We start from the raw sequence: 19993 nt of genomic DNA, 5'->3' as shown, positions 1-19993 counted from the left end.
GGAGCCTGAATCTACGACCTTTGGGTAGCGCCATCTTCATGATTATTTGAATGTAAACATGGGTGATTGGTTCACGATTTTCCTCGATCTCAGTTTCGTGTTCCAAGTTCCGAATATTAGAATCAGTTTTCTTTAAATCGTGCCATTATTATTATTATTATTATTATTATTATTATTATTATTATTATTACATACATACATACATACATACATACATACATACATACATACATACATACATATCTTTATTGCCCACCCTAGTGTACACCATCGGCTTACAGGCAATAAAGACAGACAGAGCGAAACAAAGGAAAACAAGCAATAATAGCAACTACATCTCTCTTAAAACTACTTAACTACATTTACTACCTCCACATCTACTCAGTATCATCCCACATGTACGCGGATAGCCAGCACACATGCAGGACGATACCGCACTACTAACTACCCAAAGCCCAACCCCTGACTACCACCTAAAAAAATAATTTTAAAAAAATTAATTAGACTGGTCGCTGCAACAGCCCTGGCATGGAACACATGCCCACCAACCCGTCTACAGCAGCCACCAGCCTTGCCACGTGAGAACTGGTATCGTATTTCACCGACCCTCGCTGACAAACACTGTGTTCCTTTCCTTATCATGTGTTACAAGCCATCCTGGCTGAAACCAGACCCAACAGGTGGCCTGCAACACACTTCCGCTATGTACGTCACACATACTCTTGTCCATTGTCAGCACACTACCTTCCCTATCCTTTTCATTTCCGTGCAGACATGCTCAAGTCTAACTTCTTTGGAGTTGATACGTCACCCTCACCTCTCACGCACTACTCCCGCTATCTACATCTCACCTTATAAAACTTAAGACTTAAACGTCAGCTAACAACCATTTAAAAATCCCTCATCAACGCACCTAAAACAATTAACACTTTTTTTTTACACAGGCAAACTTTTTTCATTCGAAGTCCATTAGTTCACTCAGTCTTCTCCACCTACCGCACCACACTTCATATATCAAACCGACTCACCTTATTAAGCTTCAGACTTAAACATCAACTAACAATCATTTTATATCGCACTTAAAACAATTTGACTTTTTTTTCAACATTTCACTTACACACAAATAAACAGTTTCCATTCCAAAACCATTAGTTCACTCCTTCTTCTCAGTCTACAACACCTGAATTACATCAAACTGTTAGATCCCATTTCTTCCATCCTATTAAACTTAATACATAAACATCAAGAATCCCTCAATTTTACACCCCTCATCAAGGCATCTACACCATTTAAATTTTTTAAATTTTTTTATGACCTACATTCATAATTTCCATACTGCCAACATTTTCTCCTTAACTACATTCCCACTTAATCTATCACAATTCTATCACATATACCTTCTTTATACCCCCTCCTCACACAAATATACTTAAACAATCCATTTTTTTCACTCCTCATTTACACACCAACAGACAGTACTCCATTCCAAGTCCATTAGTTCACTCAGTCAACTCGCTTTTTTTGTTTTATTTATTATTTTTAAAATTTTTTTACTTCCACCTAAGCTTTACACTACCCTCAAACCTACTCAACCTCCCCTTTTCTCAACGATTACCTAATTTTCTCAGGCTTTCCCTTTGCCCCAGGCGGATCACCTTTCCACAGGGCAAGGTGTTCTTCCCCTTTCCCCTAACACTACAGCCCCCTCTTCTGATATCATGATTACCATGATACCCTTCCCGCATTTGCTCAGGGCGGATATCCATTCCTCTGAGCAGAATGCCTTCCCCCTTTCTCCCTCAGCACGAACCACATTATCTGCACAACCCCTGTTACTCCCTCAATTTCTTTATAAATATAGCTCTGGCCACATTTAAGAATTTCGCTGTATTCTTTCCTTTCTCCCACTCTCTACATAACCAAGATGTTATCTTATAGCTTTCCCCTACCATATGCAGCTCCTTCTTACTTAGTAGTTTGATCTTTATCTCCGCCAAAGGTCGGCATTGATTAAAAATATGCAGGTCCTCCCACTTCTCTCCACATAACACACATCTATCCCTATTCTCACTACCTACCCACCCCCTATTCCTCGGAACACCCAATATCCACCAAAACAAACCTCTCTTATCCCTTCTACCTTCAAACTCCGTTTTCGGGTTTATTACTTCCACCAATTTATTTAATACTGATAAAGAGACTCTCTCTCTACATTCCCCTATTAAGCTCTGTCTTTCAATATCTAGTAGTCTTCCCTTTATCCTTTCCATACCCATTTATTCCTACCATCCCCCCAGACCTCTCCATATACCCCCAATCCAATCTTTTGTAACCATTTTTTGCACTTATTCACATAGTAACCTTCATTCGTCATACCTTTCTGAAAATTAAACGTTTCTTGTACTAACGCCCCACCCTTCCCTTTCTCCAATCTAATCCAGTACTTGAACACCCTCTTAGCTATTTCAACCTCTATCGATTCTTTACAGACTAATCTGGCCCCGGCATTGGCTGTACAATTCGGTAGGTCCATCATGATCTTGCTAAATTTCGCCACCACCTGGTTTAGTTCACTCCTGTCTTCCTCCATTCCCCATACTTCAACCCCAAATAGCATTTTGCCCATTACCAGTGATTTAAACACCGTTTTATGAATTTTGTATTTAACGTCTGGAAATTTCTTTTCTAATACTCCTACTACCGCAAGCGCTCCTCTGCCTTTAAGTTTTGCCTTCTTACACTGATTTTTCCAAGAAGCATTCTTACTAATTATTACACCTAGGTACTCAATTTTTCCCCCTGGTTTAATTTCTTCCTGCTCCAGCCTCCAGACTTCCTTATTCTTTCTCCCACCCCTTTTCCTACACACCATTATCTGAGTCTTTCTTACATTTACTCTGAGAGACCATTTCCTAGTATATTCAACTACCTTGTCCAACCCTTTTTGCAACCCATTTGCCGTCAAAGCCAAAATCAATAGGTCATCCGCGAATAGCAACCCCGGAACCTCCATTTTCCCTACCCAAGGGCATTGCCATGCGTCTCCACCATGACCCTCTAAAATATTATTTATAAATAATATAAATAATATCGGGGATAGCTTACATCCCTGTCTCACCCCGCTTTTCGATTCAAAACACTTACTCAACCTTCCATCCTGTAATTTAATCATCACAAACACTTCCTCATAAATAGTTTCAATTGCCACCCTCATTTTTTTCGACATTCCAACCTCCCCTAATCTCAAAAATAGCGCCTCCCTACTGACCGTATCAAAGGCTTTTTCTAAGTCAATCGCTGCTATAAATAATTTACGCCCTGCTATCCTCACATACTTTGTAATCAAAGTGTCCAGAATCCAAACATTATCAACTGTATTACATCCTTTCCTAAATCCATTTTGGAACTCAGATATCCTACCGTACTGTTCCGCCCAATGTGTTATCCTATTCGCCAAAACCCCTGTGTACACCTTTGACAGCGAGTCTAGGAGTGTAATTCTTCTATAGTTGTTTGGATCACTACTAGCTCCTTTATTTTTATAAATAGGGCATAATACCCCCTTCCTCCATTCTCTAGGAAATTTCCCCGTTTCCAGCAACCTATTAAAGAATTTCACAATCCCTCTCAACATCGGTTCATTTGCCCCTACCTCTTTCCATACACTATTGGAAATACCATTCACACCTCCTGCAGCCTTGGGTCTAGCATTTTTTAATACTGTAATTACCTCCTGCCTTGTTATCTCCCCATCCAATATTGTAATGCCTACTTCCAGTTCCCTTCCAATTTGTGACTTGTCTATTTCTCTACCCAATTTCCTCTCCCCTTCTAAAAGCCTTTTAAAATGCCTCACCCACTCGTTTTCTCCTATTGTATCCCCCTTCCCCTCCGGTTTCGTTCTTCTGATCTTGTTTATTGACTCCCAAATCCTCTCAAATTTCTTCTCTCTACAATATATATTTATTTTTTCAGCTTCCGCCTCCTTCCATCCTCTTTTCTTCTCATTCAATACCTCCTTATATTCCCTTCTCAATTTACAATATTCCTTCCTTTTTCTTGCACACCCTCCTTCCTAAACTCCACTAGGGCTCTCATTACAACCTCACGTTTTCTCCTACAGTCTTCATCAAACCATCCATTCATTTTATTCTTTTTTCCCTCTACCCTTCTCCTCACTTTCTTCCCCACCCTCCATACAGGGAGTTCAATTAATTTTAGCACGTTATCCATATCATTCCCTTCTACCGCCCTTTCAATTCCTACCCTTAATATATCTCCCTCCTCTTTCAAATGCCGTCTTAATTTCTCTTTAGTATTATCATCCCTTCCATCCTCCATTCCTATACCTCTCCTTACTTTCCTCCATCTTTCCCTTCTCATCAGCGACCAACGTTCTCAATTTTCTTTTGATAGGCATATGTTCTGTCAACCCATATTCTAACACCTCAAAACTTATTATTCTCCTTAACGCTATCTCTGAGCTTATTCCTATGTCCACCACACTCCCTCCATTTGTTGTAATATACGTCAAATCTCCCACACTATCCCCCCCATTTAAAATAAATAAATGTTCTAGAGCACATAACTCTAATAACCTTTCTCCATAACTATTTACAACATTATCCTTACTCTTCCTTTGCAGTACCCCGTCTACTTTTACTTCTTTCCCGTATACCGGTACTCTATTGCTCACTCTCGCATTCCAATCCTCCAATAAAATCATCCCATCTTCTACATACATTCCTTTAATTGTGTTTATTTCTTCAATCAGTTCGTCAAAAAATGTTTATTTGCATACACTGAATCGCTCGGATGGTTATAAAGCAGTGCCAGACAAATTGCTTCCGCTGCCCCCTTCCCCATTTTTACTCTCAACCACACTACCCCTTCTACCCTAGTCTGTAACGTCTCCACCCATTCAGCTATCTCATTTCTTATTAAAACTACTATGCCCCCTGGGTTTCGGCCCCTCTTCCCTATTTTTTCCTTAACACGTTAACTACTCTATAACCGTCCCATGTAATTTCAACCCCCTTCCCTAACCACGTCTCTACTAGAGCAATAATCTCAAAATCTTTCACTAAATCCACAATTTCCTTATTCCCTAACTTCCCCATCAACCCCTCAATATTCAGCATCCCTATCACCATATCTAGTTATTTATTTCCTCCCCCTCCCTCCCTATACTTCTGCATTTCACCACTTCCCCCCTTACTTCTCGTGATTCTTCCTTTTGGCTCCACCCCATCCCTCTCTTTCTTTTCACCCCCATCCTTCCCCTTTTCCGTGCCAGAGCCTTTTTTCCCACCCCATAGATCTTTTAAACTTAAGGATCTCGCCTTATTTAACGCCTGCTTTCTCTCCAGGTTTATTTGTGCATTATTCCTATTCGGGGAGGTTGAGTCACTACCCTGACTCCTTTCCCTTCCCGTCACCTCTTCACTACCTGTATCCACTTCACTTCGGTCTAGTGTCCTACTTGTTGATTCACTCCTTCCTGGGCTGTTCTGACTCACCAAGGACTCTGCTGTCTTCGCTACCTGCCCGCTGACACCGCAGTCCCCTCTTCACTCTTCCTTCTCCGTACTGATGTCGCCCTGCTCTCGATTTCTGCAACTCATTTCCTCCTCACATTTTTCCATCCTCAGCAGTTCCTCCTGTGTCCACGATCGCGACCAATTTCTGCCTGAAGTAACCAGACACCTCCCCACTATCTTGACTCGCAATCCCTGCGCTCTAGCACGCCACATATGCCGCTTATAGACATCCGACCGCATCCTGTCTTCTTTCTCTATCTCAGCCTTCAAATAAATGTTCGATCCTTTCAAATTTCCAGCATTCCTCAGAAGTATATCAGCCATCAGGGTTGATATTAATCTTAACTTCACCGGCCTATGTCCCTTGTTCCTTCCCACTCTATATATTATATCACCTATATCAACTTCAGAAAAGTTTATCTTCATTTTGTTCGAAACTATGTCCACCACTTTCAATACTAATTCCACTTTTGATTCTGTTCCTTCCTCAGGCACACCATACACAAACACATTTTTTCTTGCTGATTCGTTCCTCGCTAACCTCACTTCTCTCTTCATTGCTGTTAATTCCTCTTCCAGTACCACCACCTTCTTTTTCAAGCTCCCTACCTCATCTTCTATCTCCGCTAACTTGTCATTTACACCTCCAATTTCTTCTTTTATAAAACTTTTTAAGTCCTTCATCTCCTTCATTTGGGTTGCCTGGTGTTCCTGCATCATTTCCTTAATTTCTTCTCCTTTGCTTGCTTCCTTCACCACTCTCTTGATCTCTTCAAGCTCCTCCCAGCCGAACGGTCCCTGGTTTGGACCCGGATTTTTTTCTATACCTCCTACCACCAGCAGCGTCGCAATAACCGTCGCACACAACATAATCTCCTTCATAACCACTAATTTCTCTTCCTCTCTCAACTCCACCTTCCTTCCAACACTGCCTTGCACCATGCCATCTTCCAATTCTTAGCCTGTATTGCTGTATCGTTATTCCCATATTGCGCACCTCAGCTCATTCACACGTCCGCACTTCCCGATGTCTCGCTCGTGACGTATTATTATTATTATTATTATTATTATTATTATTAATGCGATTTTCTCGAGTTGAACAGGTAAGATATTTCAGTAACTTTCAGATTTTCAGCCATGATCTATGTCTATGTGGTAATTTCTCTGTTTCTAGTTATTGTCTTATTACAGAGTTGGCCATTTTATTTAAAGCTTAACGTTACGAGCGCGAGTGTTCTGGTATGTTTAACAGCGCGGTGCTTTTTTTTCTTGAGAGCGAAAGTTAAACGGCGATATTTATATTTGTATCAGTTTTGGCAACTTTAGGACATGCAATATTTTGTGTGATTATGCATTCCTCATTTTTAAAGGCCTGCATTTCCTTGTTTGAGTAACTTGCCTCGAGTAGACCTGTGAGCAGTATGTATTAAGGGCTGGATCCCAGATGTTTTGGTATTTGCTGCAATTTTGGGAGACTGCATCTCCGCTTTTGAGTCATTCCCTCGTGTGGCAGGCGAGAATGATGTGTGTTTCTACCGAGGAGAGTTTTATTTTAGCGGCCTATTTGAGTTGATTTCATTGGTGCTTGTCCATGTCACTTCGGTTAATGCTGTAGACGAGACTTTTATATCGCGACATTAAGTTTTAACTTGTCTTTTATGATACGATTAGGATTATTTGTGTCATGTAATCTTTTTCAGAGACCAACGTTGAGTTTTGTATTGAAGGTAAAAGCTTACTCTGTTATTTTCTTGAATTTTGTGTCATGTAATTTATTTCAGGAAACCACGTTGATTTATGCGTGATGTTGTAAGGTCCACCAGATGATTTGTTTTGTGTCATGTAATCTATTTCCGGAACCTACGTTGAATAGGAAGTGATTGCTCAAAGTATACAAATTTTTTCTTCAATATTTTCCATTGAGACTGAGTGTAAGTGAGAGTTGCATGAATGCGGCATGCTTTTTCTTGGTGATGTCTGGAAAATATGACAACATGATTTTGTTCTTTGATGTGTGCATATTGTGCCATTTATGTGATTTCTTGGTGTGTGGTTCCATTACAAAAATATTGCAAAGTTTGGGCTGGGAAGACTTGGGAGAAAGGAGACGAGCTGCTCGACTAAGTGGTATGTTCCGAGCTGTCAGTGGAGAGATGGCATGGGAGGACATCAGTAGATGAATAAGTTTGAGTGGTGTCTTTAAAAGTACGAAAGATCACAATGTGAATATAAAGTTAGAATTCAAGAGGACAAATTGGGGCAAATAGGTATTCATTTATAAGAAGGGGAGTTAGGGATTGGAATAACTTACCAAGGGAGATGTTCAATAAATTTCCAATTTCTTTGCGATCATTTAAGAAAAGGCTAGGAAAACAACAGACAGGGAATCTGCCACCTGGGTGACTGCCCTAAATGCAGATCAGTAGTGATTGTCTGATGACCCATAGTTGATCTTTTTGTGTTCATGAGTATGCTCATTATTGAGGTGTATACATTGGTAGGATGTTTCACCACTCCGTGTATGTTTTATGGTGTACAGTAGAGTAAGATTAATTATTTTCACCCCGAAAGACATTAAAACACATCTTTTCTTTAACCCTGACAATTACACCATATGCTTTTCTGACATGTTGTGCGAATGAATGCCATCTAGTCCTCATAAGGAGGGAAGAGTTTTCCCTCCACCACCTCTATTCCTTGTTCATTCCGTCTGGTAACTTTAATGTAACTTTAAATAATAGGCTTTGAGTGGCACATCTTTGAGACGTGTGGTGTAACTAAAGCGATATTTATAGACGTGTTACTGTCAGGGTTAAGGTTAGGGACCCCCACTGCAATGTAAAGTGTGCAGAAAAGGGGAAATACTCATCTAAAGTAGAAAGAAATAACAAAGCAACCAGAAGCATGGTGCAAGAACGCAGGCCAAGTGTTAAAGTGCTAGATAAAGTTAAAATACTGAAATCTCATATGTTCTTGTTCTTCACTCTGTATCCACTTGTTACAGTAATATTTAATGTAAAATCTAGAATTAGAAGTTGTGATAAGAACCCATACACATCATACTCAGGGGCTACTATAGCAACTCTCCATTCATTTGGTATAGCTTCCCTTATGCAAACAATAATAAAATAAGTGCTTCAGATATGGCACTATATCTCAACCCATTGTCTGTAGTATGGTATATCCCCCAAAATCTTATCAATTCCAGCTGCTTTTCTAGTTTTCACTTTTTGTATTTTATTGTTATGAAGACACTGGAAAATTATGTTCCCTTCTAATTTACTGTAATGATCTGTTGGAACAGTTCATTATTTTTGAATGGGTAAGCAACTTAGTACTCACCTTATTGCTCAGGTTGCCCTGATAATTCATGAATATTACATACGTAAGGAAAGAGAATCACCACACACATTTACTTAATCCCCATATATTCGGGCTAACTATCACAAATAACACAAATCCTGAAATTAGACCCTAACATACAAAATGGTACCCAATACAACACTAGAGGGAAATATCCTTTCATTCATGGCCAATCATGTTCAAATTTTTTCTTTTTACATTAAGGCCATTTAGTATGGGCACTCATTGCCTTTGTTTATGTTTCTGTAACAGAAAGTGAAAAACTGCTGAGCAGAAGATAAGCCCAAACCAAGCTGCGTGACTGTGAATACCTTATTTGAGATTGTCAGGTATCACCTTCTGCGCTGTAAGAAACTTATGCCTCTAAGAGGCTGGACTGTATTAACTTTTGGAGCTCAGACTTGTAGGTTGTGTAAATTAATGGAGCAACATGCTCTTATAAAACAGTGTACTTGTTTTGTATATTATCATGTTGATAATTCTCTCAAGGTTTGTACCTGATGTTTTGAACTTGAAGTCATTTTTGTTGGAGTTGAAAAGCTCATTATAAGTTGTTATTGTTCATTCAGATCTTCTGTTTATCAAATTTTAAATTTTTTTTAAAAAAAGGAAAGAAATAAAATTTTGGATTTTGTTGTGTTAACTTATGCTCTAGTTAATTCCTTGTCTGTCCATTCACCTCAGCAGCTTTTTACTCCTCTGTGATCCACAAAATTTCCTTAATAGTACTGAAGGAGCCAATGTTTTTAATAAATGACAATGGTGTTAGTAAGTTAGTTCCTGGCAGACCGTTGCAACATGCTACAAACTTTTGTTTATCCCATTGCTTCAACCTGGGATGAAGTGGGCAATGAGCACTTTATGCACGATGGGGCACCTCCCCAATTTGCATTGATTTCGCAAGAATGGCTTGACAATGCTTTTCCGGGCCGCATTAGTGGACGTCCTGGAAATGTTGAGTGGCCACCGAGAAGTCCAGACTTGACCCCATTCAAATTTTTCCTCTGGGGGTATTTGAAAGAGAAGGTGTATGCCAGAAAACCGCCTGACTTGGACACTTTGGAAGCAGTCAATAGGGAAGAGTGTGCGCAGGTACCAAACGACATGTTGCAATGGTCTGTCAGGAATGTTGGGCCCCTAATGTAACGGTGTGCTGCTAATGCTGGTGCCTGCATTGAAATATGAAATTGCAAGGGCCATAGTACATTATAGAATTGAATGCAACCATGTAACATTGTTAATGACAGAATAATAGTGAAATAAAAATAGGGATATAATTGTGGATCACCCTATATATCAACACTGTGAGGTCCTTATCTTCTTCAGTGTTTGTGCTGCATTCTTAGCCTTTAACCATACCATCTGTATTCATCTTTATCTTCTTATCTCTTCCTTTTTCCTGTCTTTATCTGGCTTTCTCTTCTGAATCTCACAAAAAGATGAGAACTAACTCTGTATCTTCATATACTTTCATCTTCATATTTATACTGTAGATGAGCTCTTTCCTCATCAATCCCAGTCCTTTTACATCTCTTTCTTTTCAACCCCTGATTAACTTGTTTCTGCCTCCTAGCTTCATCACGAGACTGTCTTGACAGATCTTCATTATCTGTGTGGAAAGGGATGGATTAGAAGCAAGCCAGACAAACACAGAAAAATGAGGGAAAGTTATTACATTTCTTGTTCCTATCTTTCTATATTTTGTTCTTTATTTATGATAATGAGTCATTAATGTTTGATAACATAAAATCTAAGAGTTAACCACGTCAGACAGTTTTGAAAAATACAAAAAAAAAAAAAACTTTAAATTTAAAGAGGGATATGAAAGATAATGAAGGATGGAGGCCAGTTGTAAAGTAGAAAGTTTAATTTCCTCTTATCAGGTGATCCCATTGTCCTACCTTGTACAGGGTGATTGTGATTGGTGCAGAGCAAAACTCTGCGATGTCTTGAAGGTATGGTATTTGTTATGTTCCAGGCAATTGCTGGAGGCACACTACTATATGTAACAGTTTGTGAAGTTTTGCCAAGAGAGCGAGCCAAATGGCATCATCAGTCAACGCATCGATTTGCTGGCTTGGTACAATTCTTTTCTGTTGTTACTGGTTTTGTGATGATACTGGGTATCAACTGTTTCTTCGAAGGTAAGCAATAATATAACCTATTGAACACGCACGCGTGCGCGCACACACACACACACACACACACACACACACAAAATAATCATCATCATCATCACTGGTGCGACAACCCTTTGTGGGCCTTGGCCTTCTGAAGAACTTTTCTCCATTCTTTCCTGTTAAGTGCAGAGCTCCTCCCATTCTTGATTCCAATTATCTTTACATCCTCTCTCACCCCTTCTTCCCACCTTAACTTTGGTCTGCCAACTTTCCTAATTCCTTCTGGCACTGCATTAAATATCTTCTTTATCATTCTGTCATTAGCACGCAGCACACGTCCTGCCCACTCCAACCTTCTGATTTTTATACAATGAACAATGTTTGGTTTGTTATATAAATTATACAATTCATGATTATATCTTCTCCAGATGCCATTTTCTTCCACTGGCCCAAATATTTGCCTTAAAATCCTTCTTTCAAATATACCGAGTTGTCTTTCATCAGATTTTGAGGGTGTCTGGGTCTCAGCACCATATGTTAATACTAAAACTTTATACATCAGGACTTAAGTTTTCCTGAACAGCAGCTTAGACTTCAGATGTTTCCTGAGGCCATGATAGCACTTGTTAGCAGACAGTATACGTTTTTGGATTTCAGAACTAGCATTGTTCTAGGAATTAACTTCTGATCCAAGGTAAAGCTATGCACAATATCAAACTTATACGAGCCAATTTCTATGAATGTAGACCCACTAGGGTAGTCTTTCTTGGTTATGGGCATGTACTTAGTTTTTCCTTCATTAATCTGTAAATTCATCTTTCTTGCTGCTTTTTCGAGGCTTGTGAAAGTTTCTTCAATGCTCTTGGTGTTCTTGCGATTAAATCAATATCATCTGCATATGCCAATATTTGAACTGATTTATATAAGATGGTTCCCCTTGTGTTGATACCCGTATCTCTAATAGCCTTCTACAAAGCTATATTGAATAAAAGGCATGATAATGAATCTCCTTGCCTAACTCCGTTCTTGGTCGTTACAGCACTTGATAACATATTCTGGATCTTAATTTGATTCAGAGTATTTTCCATAATAGCTTTCACAAGGGCAATGACTTTCTTAGGGTTCTCAAACTCTTCCATTGCTACATAGATATTATTTCTATCAATGCTGTCACAGGCTGATCTGAAGTCAATGAAGAGATGATGTGTATCAATTCCAAATTCTTTACATTTTTCAAGTATGTATCTGGCAGATTGTGAAGATCAGATCAATAGTAGGTCTTCCTTGGCGAAATCTGCATTGATAGTCACGAACCGCATTTTCCACGTAAGGCACCAATCTGTTAAAGAGAATATTGAAAAATATTTTATAAGCAATGGATAATAAGCAGATACCTCTATAGTTAGAACACATCATGATATCACCTTTCTTATGTATCAGGCAGATGATACCTATGTTCCATTCATCAGGGATTGTTTCAGCTACTCATATCTTGGCCACTAGTTTGTGAAAATGTTTAATAAATTATTTTCCAGCATTTTTCACAAGCTCTGATTGTATTAAATCCATTTCCGGGGCTTTGTTTTTCTTTAACTTCTTGATGCCAAGCTCAAATTCCTCAGTAGTAGGTATTGGTAGGTACTTCTATGTCTGATTTTCTTGTATTTACAGGAGGTAAGGTTTCTTGGTTATCACCTGGACTTTCATTCAACAGTTCATCAAAATATTGGGCCCATTTTTCTAGTATTGCTTCCCCACTGCCCAGTATTATGCCATCTTTATCTCTACACTAACTTGTTCTAGGCTGGAAATCCTTTTGACTTTTATTTCATTTCTGATAGAAAGCTCTCACATCATTCATCCCTTTCAACTGTTCCATTTCTTCTAATTCTTTCCTCTCATACTGTCTCTTTTCTTTCTTGTGCAATCTCTTTTCTTCTCTCCTGGAAGTTCTATACTCTTCCACTGCTTTTCAGGTGTGGTTCCTCTGTTGCATTCTCTTGTATGCTTCATTTTTTAAGGTTGTTGCTCGTGCACACTTTTCATCAAACTAATTGTGGTGCCAGACTTTCTCTTCCCTTCCTAAAACTTCATTTGCAGTTTTTAATAGTGCATCTTTAAGATTCTTCCAGATTTCATCAATACTCTCACTATTACGCAAATCAGTCAGGGCCTCATTAAGCAAGCTAGCATTTCTGAGAGCAGTTTTGGGCTCCTTCAGCCGAGCACTGTTGAACTTTCTTGCATTGGATCCATGTACCTTTCTTGCATTAGATATTTGTATTCTAATAGTCACTACCACAAGGTAGTGGTCAGAGTCAATATTGGCCCCCCTATAACTTCTAACATCCATCAAGTGTCTTGCGTCTATTGGGAGGTGATCAATTTGGCTAAAAGTACTTCCATCTGGAGACTTCCATGTCATTTTATGAATGTCCTTGTGATTAAAAGTTGTACTTCCCACTGCCATATTTCTCGATGTTACAAAATGTATAAGCCTGTTTCCATTATCATTAAAAATATCATGCAAGCTGTATTTTCCAATACAAGGTCTGTATTCGTCTTCCTTTCCTATCTTCACATTCCAATCCCCGAAGATTATTTTACAGTCTGCTCTTGGGCACTCATTATAAATTTCATCTAATTCATCGTAAAATGAATCTTTATCTTTGTCGCTCTTCTCTTCAGTTGGAGCATGTGCACAGATAAGACTGTAATTGAAGAAATTCCCAGCAATCGTGGAGGGCTGATGTTTTCTTTTGGGGTTGTCTCCCTTAGCTGGTGGGTCCCCAATTTGAAGCGTTGGGAACTCGCTTTTTTGCCCTTACATGACTTAGCCGTGTACATACAGTGTATCCGTTGCCCAGGAGCTACGGCGTGGATGTGCATGTATCAGACTAGGTAGGAATAAATGGCATTTTCTGTGCTTTATTAGTACACTTCCACCAGCAAGAAGTGAACCCACAGGACCACGCACTATCCCTTCGGCCCCCACACACACAAACAAAATTCTGATTGAATACACGTGGGGAGAGTTCTGCAAATTCTTTCCAATTACATTTCTCTAATTCTCCTGTACAAAATTGTTGGAAAAAGTGATGCTAAATTTTGAACCCAATCTCAAAACAGGCTTACATGCTTGTTATGTTCTCCCTGTAAATCGACCGACTGACCGACCGACCTGCATTTAGGGCTGTTGCGCAGGTGGTAGATTACCTATCAGTTGTATACCTAGTATTTTCGTAAATGATTTTATAAAGTTGGAAACTTATTGGTATTGAAATTTATTGGTAAATTCATCCAATGCCTAATTCCTCTTCCTATAAATGAATATTTGCCCCAGTTTAACCACTTGAATTCCAGCTCAATTTTCATTCCTACTTTATTCATTTATTTTCTTTCTTTCTTTTAAAAATTCCACTCAAGATTGATCAAGTAACAAAGAAACTTTCCAGTATTAGCTTAGAGGAGGGCAATAAAGGAAATAATAACACACAGTTGATGACCCATTTAGTGAGCCAGTCAGTAACTTATATTTCAGATATGGAGAGCAGTAGAGACATCCTACAAAATTACAAGACTAATGTGAACCCATGTTCCAGCATCACAGGGACAGAGTAAACTTGTAGAACCAAACAGAGATGAAAAGCTGATCAGATTTCCTCACCTTCTCTCGTTTATGGTAACAGCTCATCAAAATTATACAGTGCTAAGTACAATGGGCTCCTGCTGGTCTTTCTCATAACTAGAGATGAGAATTATAGGCACTAAAAACAGTTAAAATAGACAGGCATATAGGTTCTTAAATTAGCCAAAAAAGGCATGTAAATAGGCACTAACTTGTAAAATAGCAACAAAATATGCATGAAAAAATACTTATAATACAATAACACACTCAATTACTATAAAAGGAATTTACAACAAGCAACTTTTCAATGTTTTCCAGTAACAATTTTGTTCTCCTGTCAGGCAGAAGGTTTTGTACTGAGAGAGAGATCTCTCAAAATCACAGGAAATGATTGGACAAAACTTCAATGAAGTCACTTCATCTGGTTTTAGTTCAACTGCTTCATCTACCTCACCTCGTAGCACCCTGGCTACTTTTACCGTCGCTTTCCATCATGGATTCTGCTGCAGGACTCTTATGGAAGTTTTTGCTGACACCAGCTACCTTCCCAGAAGTTCGGTCAAAACTTCTCCTGACTTCTTCCACAATCTTAAATGACTCCACCAGGGGAAAGCCACTCTTCTCCAACTCGGTGATTGCTCCCGGCAGCTTGTTGAAGTTTGAAGATGCTCCAGTTTATGCAGGAGAATATTTGCTCCCACCATTGCAGTGCACAGGTCTATAGAAAATTGTTGTTGGTCGCTGTTCACAGTGGACTGGTAGAAAAGCTACGATGACAATGGTTTCTGTACTTGTGTCAAATGCATCGCAGTATTTCTGTGTTGATCTATATGGTATCTTTTCGCATTTGATCTAAAAAAATAATAAAATTGACTTAAATTACTAAATTTCTATATCTTAAATTTCTAAAGCTGTGCTAATTGGCAATAATGCTTAGTATAAACATGCATTTGTTTCATAAAAAAAGAGAAAGACTATTAGAGGTGATATTTCTAGAAGTACAAAATTTGGAATTTACATGGAAATATGTCCTCATAAATGTTGGGTTATAATCTGGCAGTTTCCTGTCGAGTTCATCGAGTGAAAAAATAATAAAAATGACATGAAACGATACCTGAGTAGCGTGGACGAGAGATCCTTTCTAAATGCTTGCCAGGGACTCACTAAGCTGCACCTAGCAGTATTCTTACTCTTATACTGTATAGAAGAATTAAAACGGAGGCACTATAAATCTCAGATTTGTGAACATTTTATATGTTGCTATTCGCTGGCTTTGGTCAGCCGGGTCAGCTGTCGTGAAGACTATTTTCTGTTGCTTGCAATAGATCCTGCATCATATGTGCCCACAAGGCTGCCACCCTTGCTGAAAAGTAGAAAACCGCATGATTTGAAATTGATATAGATGTTGATTTCCACAGGGAATCTGAAATATTTGTCCTGAATGAGTAAATTTATAATACCAATATAAATGGTCCGTTACTGGACATTATAATTTTCCAGGTAACTCATTCCTGGTTGCCAGCGTTTCGCCCTCGTGTGCTAGGTTGGTCTCATCAGTTGGTACCTAGCCCACCTACCAAGACGCTGGCTAGTGCATACCGTGGAGACCACTGCGTAGGCTACTTGGGTGCCAATGCACTATGAGAGACTTTGTCTCTTTAACAAAAATTTATGCCTGCTTGGCTATCAGATGATATAGATGTTGATTCCCATAGGGAATCTGAAATACTTGTCCCGAATGAGTAAATTTATAATACCAATATAAATGGTCCGTTATTGGACATTATAAATTTTCCAGCTAACTCATTCCTGGTTGCCAGTGTTTTGCCCTCGTGTGCTAGGTTGGGCTCATCAGTTGGTACCTAGCACACCTACCAAGATGCTGGCTAGTGCATACCGTGGAGACCACTTCGTAAGCTACTTGGAACCACCGGCAGTGCCAATGCACTATGAGAGACTTTGTCTCTTTACCAAAAATTGATGCCTGCTTGGCTGTCAGATGATATAGATGTTGATTCCCATAGGGAATCTGAAATATTTGTCCCGAATGAGTAAATTTATACCAATATAAATGGTCCATTATTGGACATTATAAATTTTCAAGCTAACTCATTCCTGGTTGCCAGCGTTTCGCCCTCGTGTGCTAGGTTGGGCTCATCAGTTGGTACCTAGCACACCTACCAAGATGCTGGCTAGTGCATACCGTGGAGACCACTGCGTAGGCCGGACCAACCTGGACTGACCCAGACCAACTGAAAACAGACTTAAATGGATGGAAGAGCGAGCAGTTAAAGGGTAAAGACGAAGTGCGCTCTCTCGAAACCGAGGTTGACAATGACGATGTGTGGGACGACAACGAACTGGATGAGAAAGGGGTCTGAAGGGATGCTCGCGGTTGTGGAGTCCAGAGTTTGAGGCCCAGCGGTGGAAGTGATTGCCCTGCATGCGAAAACAATGGCTGTGGAGATACGAATGAATCCTGCTAGCAGCGATGGCAGCTCCACCGTCGTGAAGTTGGAAACCCCACGGAACGACAGGATTACTTCCAAGAGAACATGCCAGACCCAGTTTGAGACCGGATCAACGTCCAAGAAGAGTGCCGAATATTTAATCGCCGGACTATGTGTACAGAAGATGACAGTACAACACAGCCCGCAGCCAAGTTCGACCTACGAGGAGGTTGTGGGAGTGCTCAACGTGTGCTGTCCAGCTGCAGGAGAGGACTCAGCGCACCGATACAACGCCGAGGGAATTCAACGCTGAGATCGAGCGACTAGGTGACGTGATTGTGGAAGAGTTATCCTGAGGTGACACCAAGCTTGAGGCGGCTGACGCATGTGATAAACTACGTGGTGCTGAGATCCGTTCAGGGAGGACAATCGGCAGGAAACAGAACTACAAAGAGGCTCTGACGATGGCCCATGAGACAGAGGCGGCGATTGCAATGGTACGGCTGGAGGGACACCTACTAGGAGACGGAGCACCATTGGAAGACGAACCGATGACCAATGAACGAAGATGCCACCTGACCAGGACACTTGTTGCGGAACGAACATCAAATTCCGCACCCCGGAAGAAGAGGAAATTCAGCAGGGCTAAATCTGGGACGAGCAAACCAGTCCCGGGCATCATACCAGAGGACTACGAAGAAGCTCAAGCCCTGAAAGTAGACGTGGATGTGGACGAAATGAAAACCACCAAAGTTCCGGCTGCCACGCTAGAACTTGCAGATTGTTATTACCGAGAATGAGGACACTGTCGACCGGATCCAGCGGATCCCCTGTGGGTAGGTGGTGGCCAACCGAATAAACCGTCTGGCACCGTATCGTGGAGCAGCTCGGGACGAGCAGCCTTAAGGAGGGGGCAATGTAATGCTTGTAGCGTCCGTCATGCCAACTTGCTATGGGCTGAGCTCGTCACTGTATTGGCCCACCCGCTTACGCTTCGACCGCGCCAATCACAAGCAAGACTTAAATGCTGGACCGGCCCCCTCTCTCTTCTATCTGTGGTCACGCCGCATGGGACGATGGAAATTACCAGATGATTAATCTGGAGTCTTCCATCTCGCGAGGTTCCTGGATACATCTAGCATCCAGACTGTTCTGGAAGGGCCGGCACAGATATATAAGAGAGGAGTGACTTGCCTGGAGTGAGGGAGAGTGAGATTGAGTTTGCTGGTGTGAGTTAGCGAAGAGTGCATTCAGTGATAGCCTGGGCCGAGGTGTCAGCCTGATGGAGTATCTGTCTGGAGCCGAGAACTCGTTCCTGTTTCCCTGACGTCGTGTGTGTGAGTCTCTTGGGGCCGGCTGCTGGAGAAGAACCTTGGGTGTTCTAGAGCAGTGCGAAGGGAACACTGGGTGCTGACGTGTGCAGACTGCGAACGGAGTTTGACGGATTGAGTGAACAGCTGATACTATCCCGAGCTGAGAGACTGACGTGTAGGCTGGCCATAATGAAGAGGTTCTTTTAAGACACTGTCTGGGAATGTCCCTTATATTGGTACATACGCACTTGTACAATAGGCCAACATCAGCGGATCACCTGTTATGTGAGTATTAGGTAACAATAATTTCATCTGCACCATCTGCAATTACTATATAAGAAGCTTCACAATCTGACTTTGATACTTGGATAATACTGTATTCTTTCAAAGTGGGCGATGATTTAGCCTTTTTAACATTAGTCCTCTTTTTTGATGAATCATGCTACGTCTCGTCTAACTACAAATGCATTCTTTGGAAATGGGTAGGTATGTACATGTCCACTGTAATAGACAGAAAAAAAAATAGTCTGAAATTTGAACTAGCCTCTGCATGGACTAGTTTCTCTCAACCATACAGGTGCGTGCTTTTGCAGCTTTAGCTAGGGCTAGGCTTAGCAGTCAGTAGGAAGTTTGCCATCTCTATGGTATCTTTTCATAGGATTCCTGTTGCAGCGTAAGTGTTATTCATAGCTGTGATTGTTTCATGCATTCTTTACAGTTTCTATCAATGCATTACCACTGGAACTAACGATTCCACCCATATTGTTGAGATTAAACCCAAACATATCGTTGCACTTATCCTGTATAGGAACGGGGACCAATATTTTTGGATTGTCTATAAACTGCAAGTGACATAACACCAAGTTTCAAAGGGCTGATGGAACTATGTATGTATAAAATTATAATTTTGTCTGTCTGTTACATTATCAGCTCAAAGGTTGGTTGGGTCCTCAAATGATACTGCTAAAGGTTATGTGGTTATAGTGAAACCGCAATAACTGATAGTCGCACCAAAATGAGGCACACTATGCAGGCATTTTGTCTACACACTTCAAATTTTTTACTTATACTTCATTTTAATCTTGGATTAGGTATATGGAAGTCAAAATGGGTTAGTTTGATTTTGTCTCTGTCTGTTTGTTCATTTTGTTTGTGGCAAACTCACGAGAAACAGTTGTACAGGATTTCTTGAAACTCTGTGTTTAAGTTTAGGGATAGCCAGGTTGTACACTAGGCTACATATTATTTGATTAGTATATGGTAACATGTTACCTGGTGCAAAATAAAAATTCTGAACTTTTATGTTTCACACATGTTTATGATATGATGAGTAATTTAGTAGAATATTCCAAAAGATGTTCCATCAATCAACACTATAAAAGTACAATATCAAAGTTTTATAATCGAGTACCAGTTTTGGTTCACTTAGAACCATCTACAGCTCAAAAATAGATGAAATAAAACATTTAGACAAACACACATTAGGTACAAATAAATGTACATGGCAGTGGCGTATGCTGGTATCAAGACGTGGGCTACCACTAGATTTAGGCTACCCCGTTTCGATAGTTGGTTTAGG

General features: G+C 40.2%; 1 protein-coding gene across 1 annotated transcript in view; it reads left to right on the top strand.

Moving 5' to 3' along the window:
* The window catches only part of Zip88E (Zinc/iron regulated transporter-related protein 88E), a 109535-nt gene that overhangs the window by 83640 nt on the left and 5902 nt on the right, over positions 1-19993 (top strand). The window contains exon 3 of the mRNA XM_067149257.2: positions 10882-11047. Coding sequence (XP_067005358.1) covers positions 10882-11047 — 166 coding nt within the window. The remainder of the gene's footprint in view (positions 1-10881; positions 11048-19993) is intronic.

This window comes from Anabrus simplex, chromosome 1 (genome assembly GCF_040414725.1).
Source record: "Anabrus simplex isolate iqAnaSimp1 chromosome 1, ASM4041472v1, whole genome shotgun sequence".
NCBI classification, from domain to species: Eukaryota; Metazoa; Arthropoda; class Insecta; order Orthoptera; family Tettigoniidae; genus Anabrus; species Anabrus simplex.
Note: the sequence above shows the minus strand (reverse complement) of the source record. Positions and strands in the feature narration are given on the sequence as shown.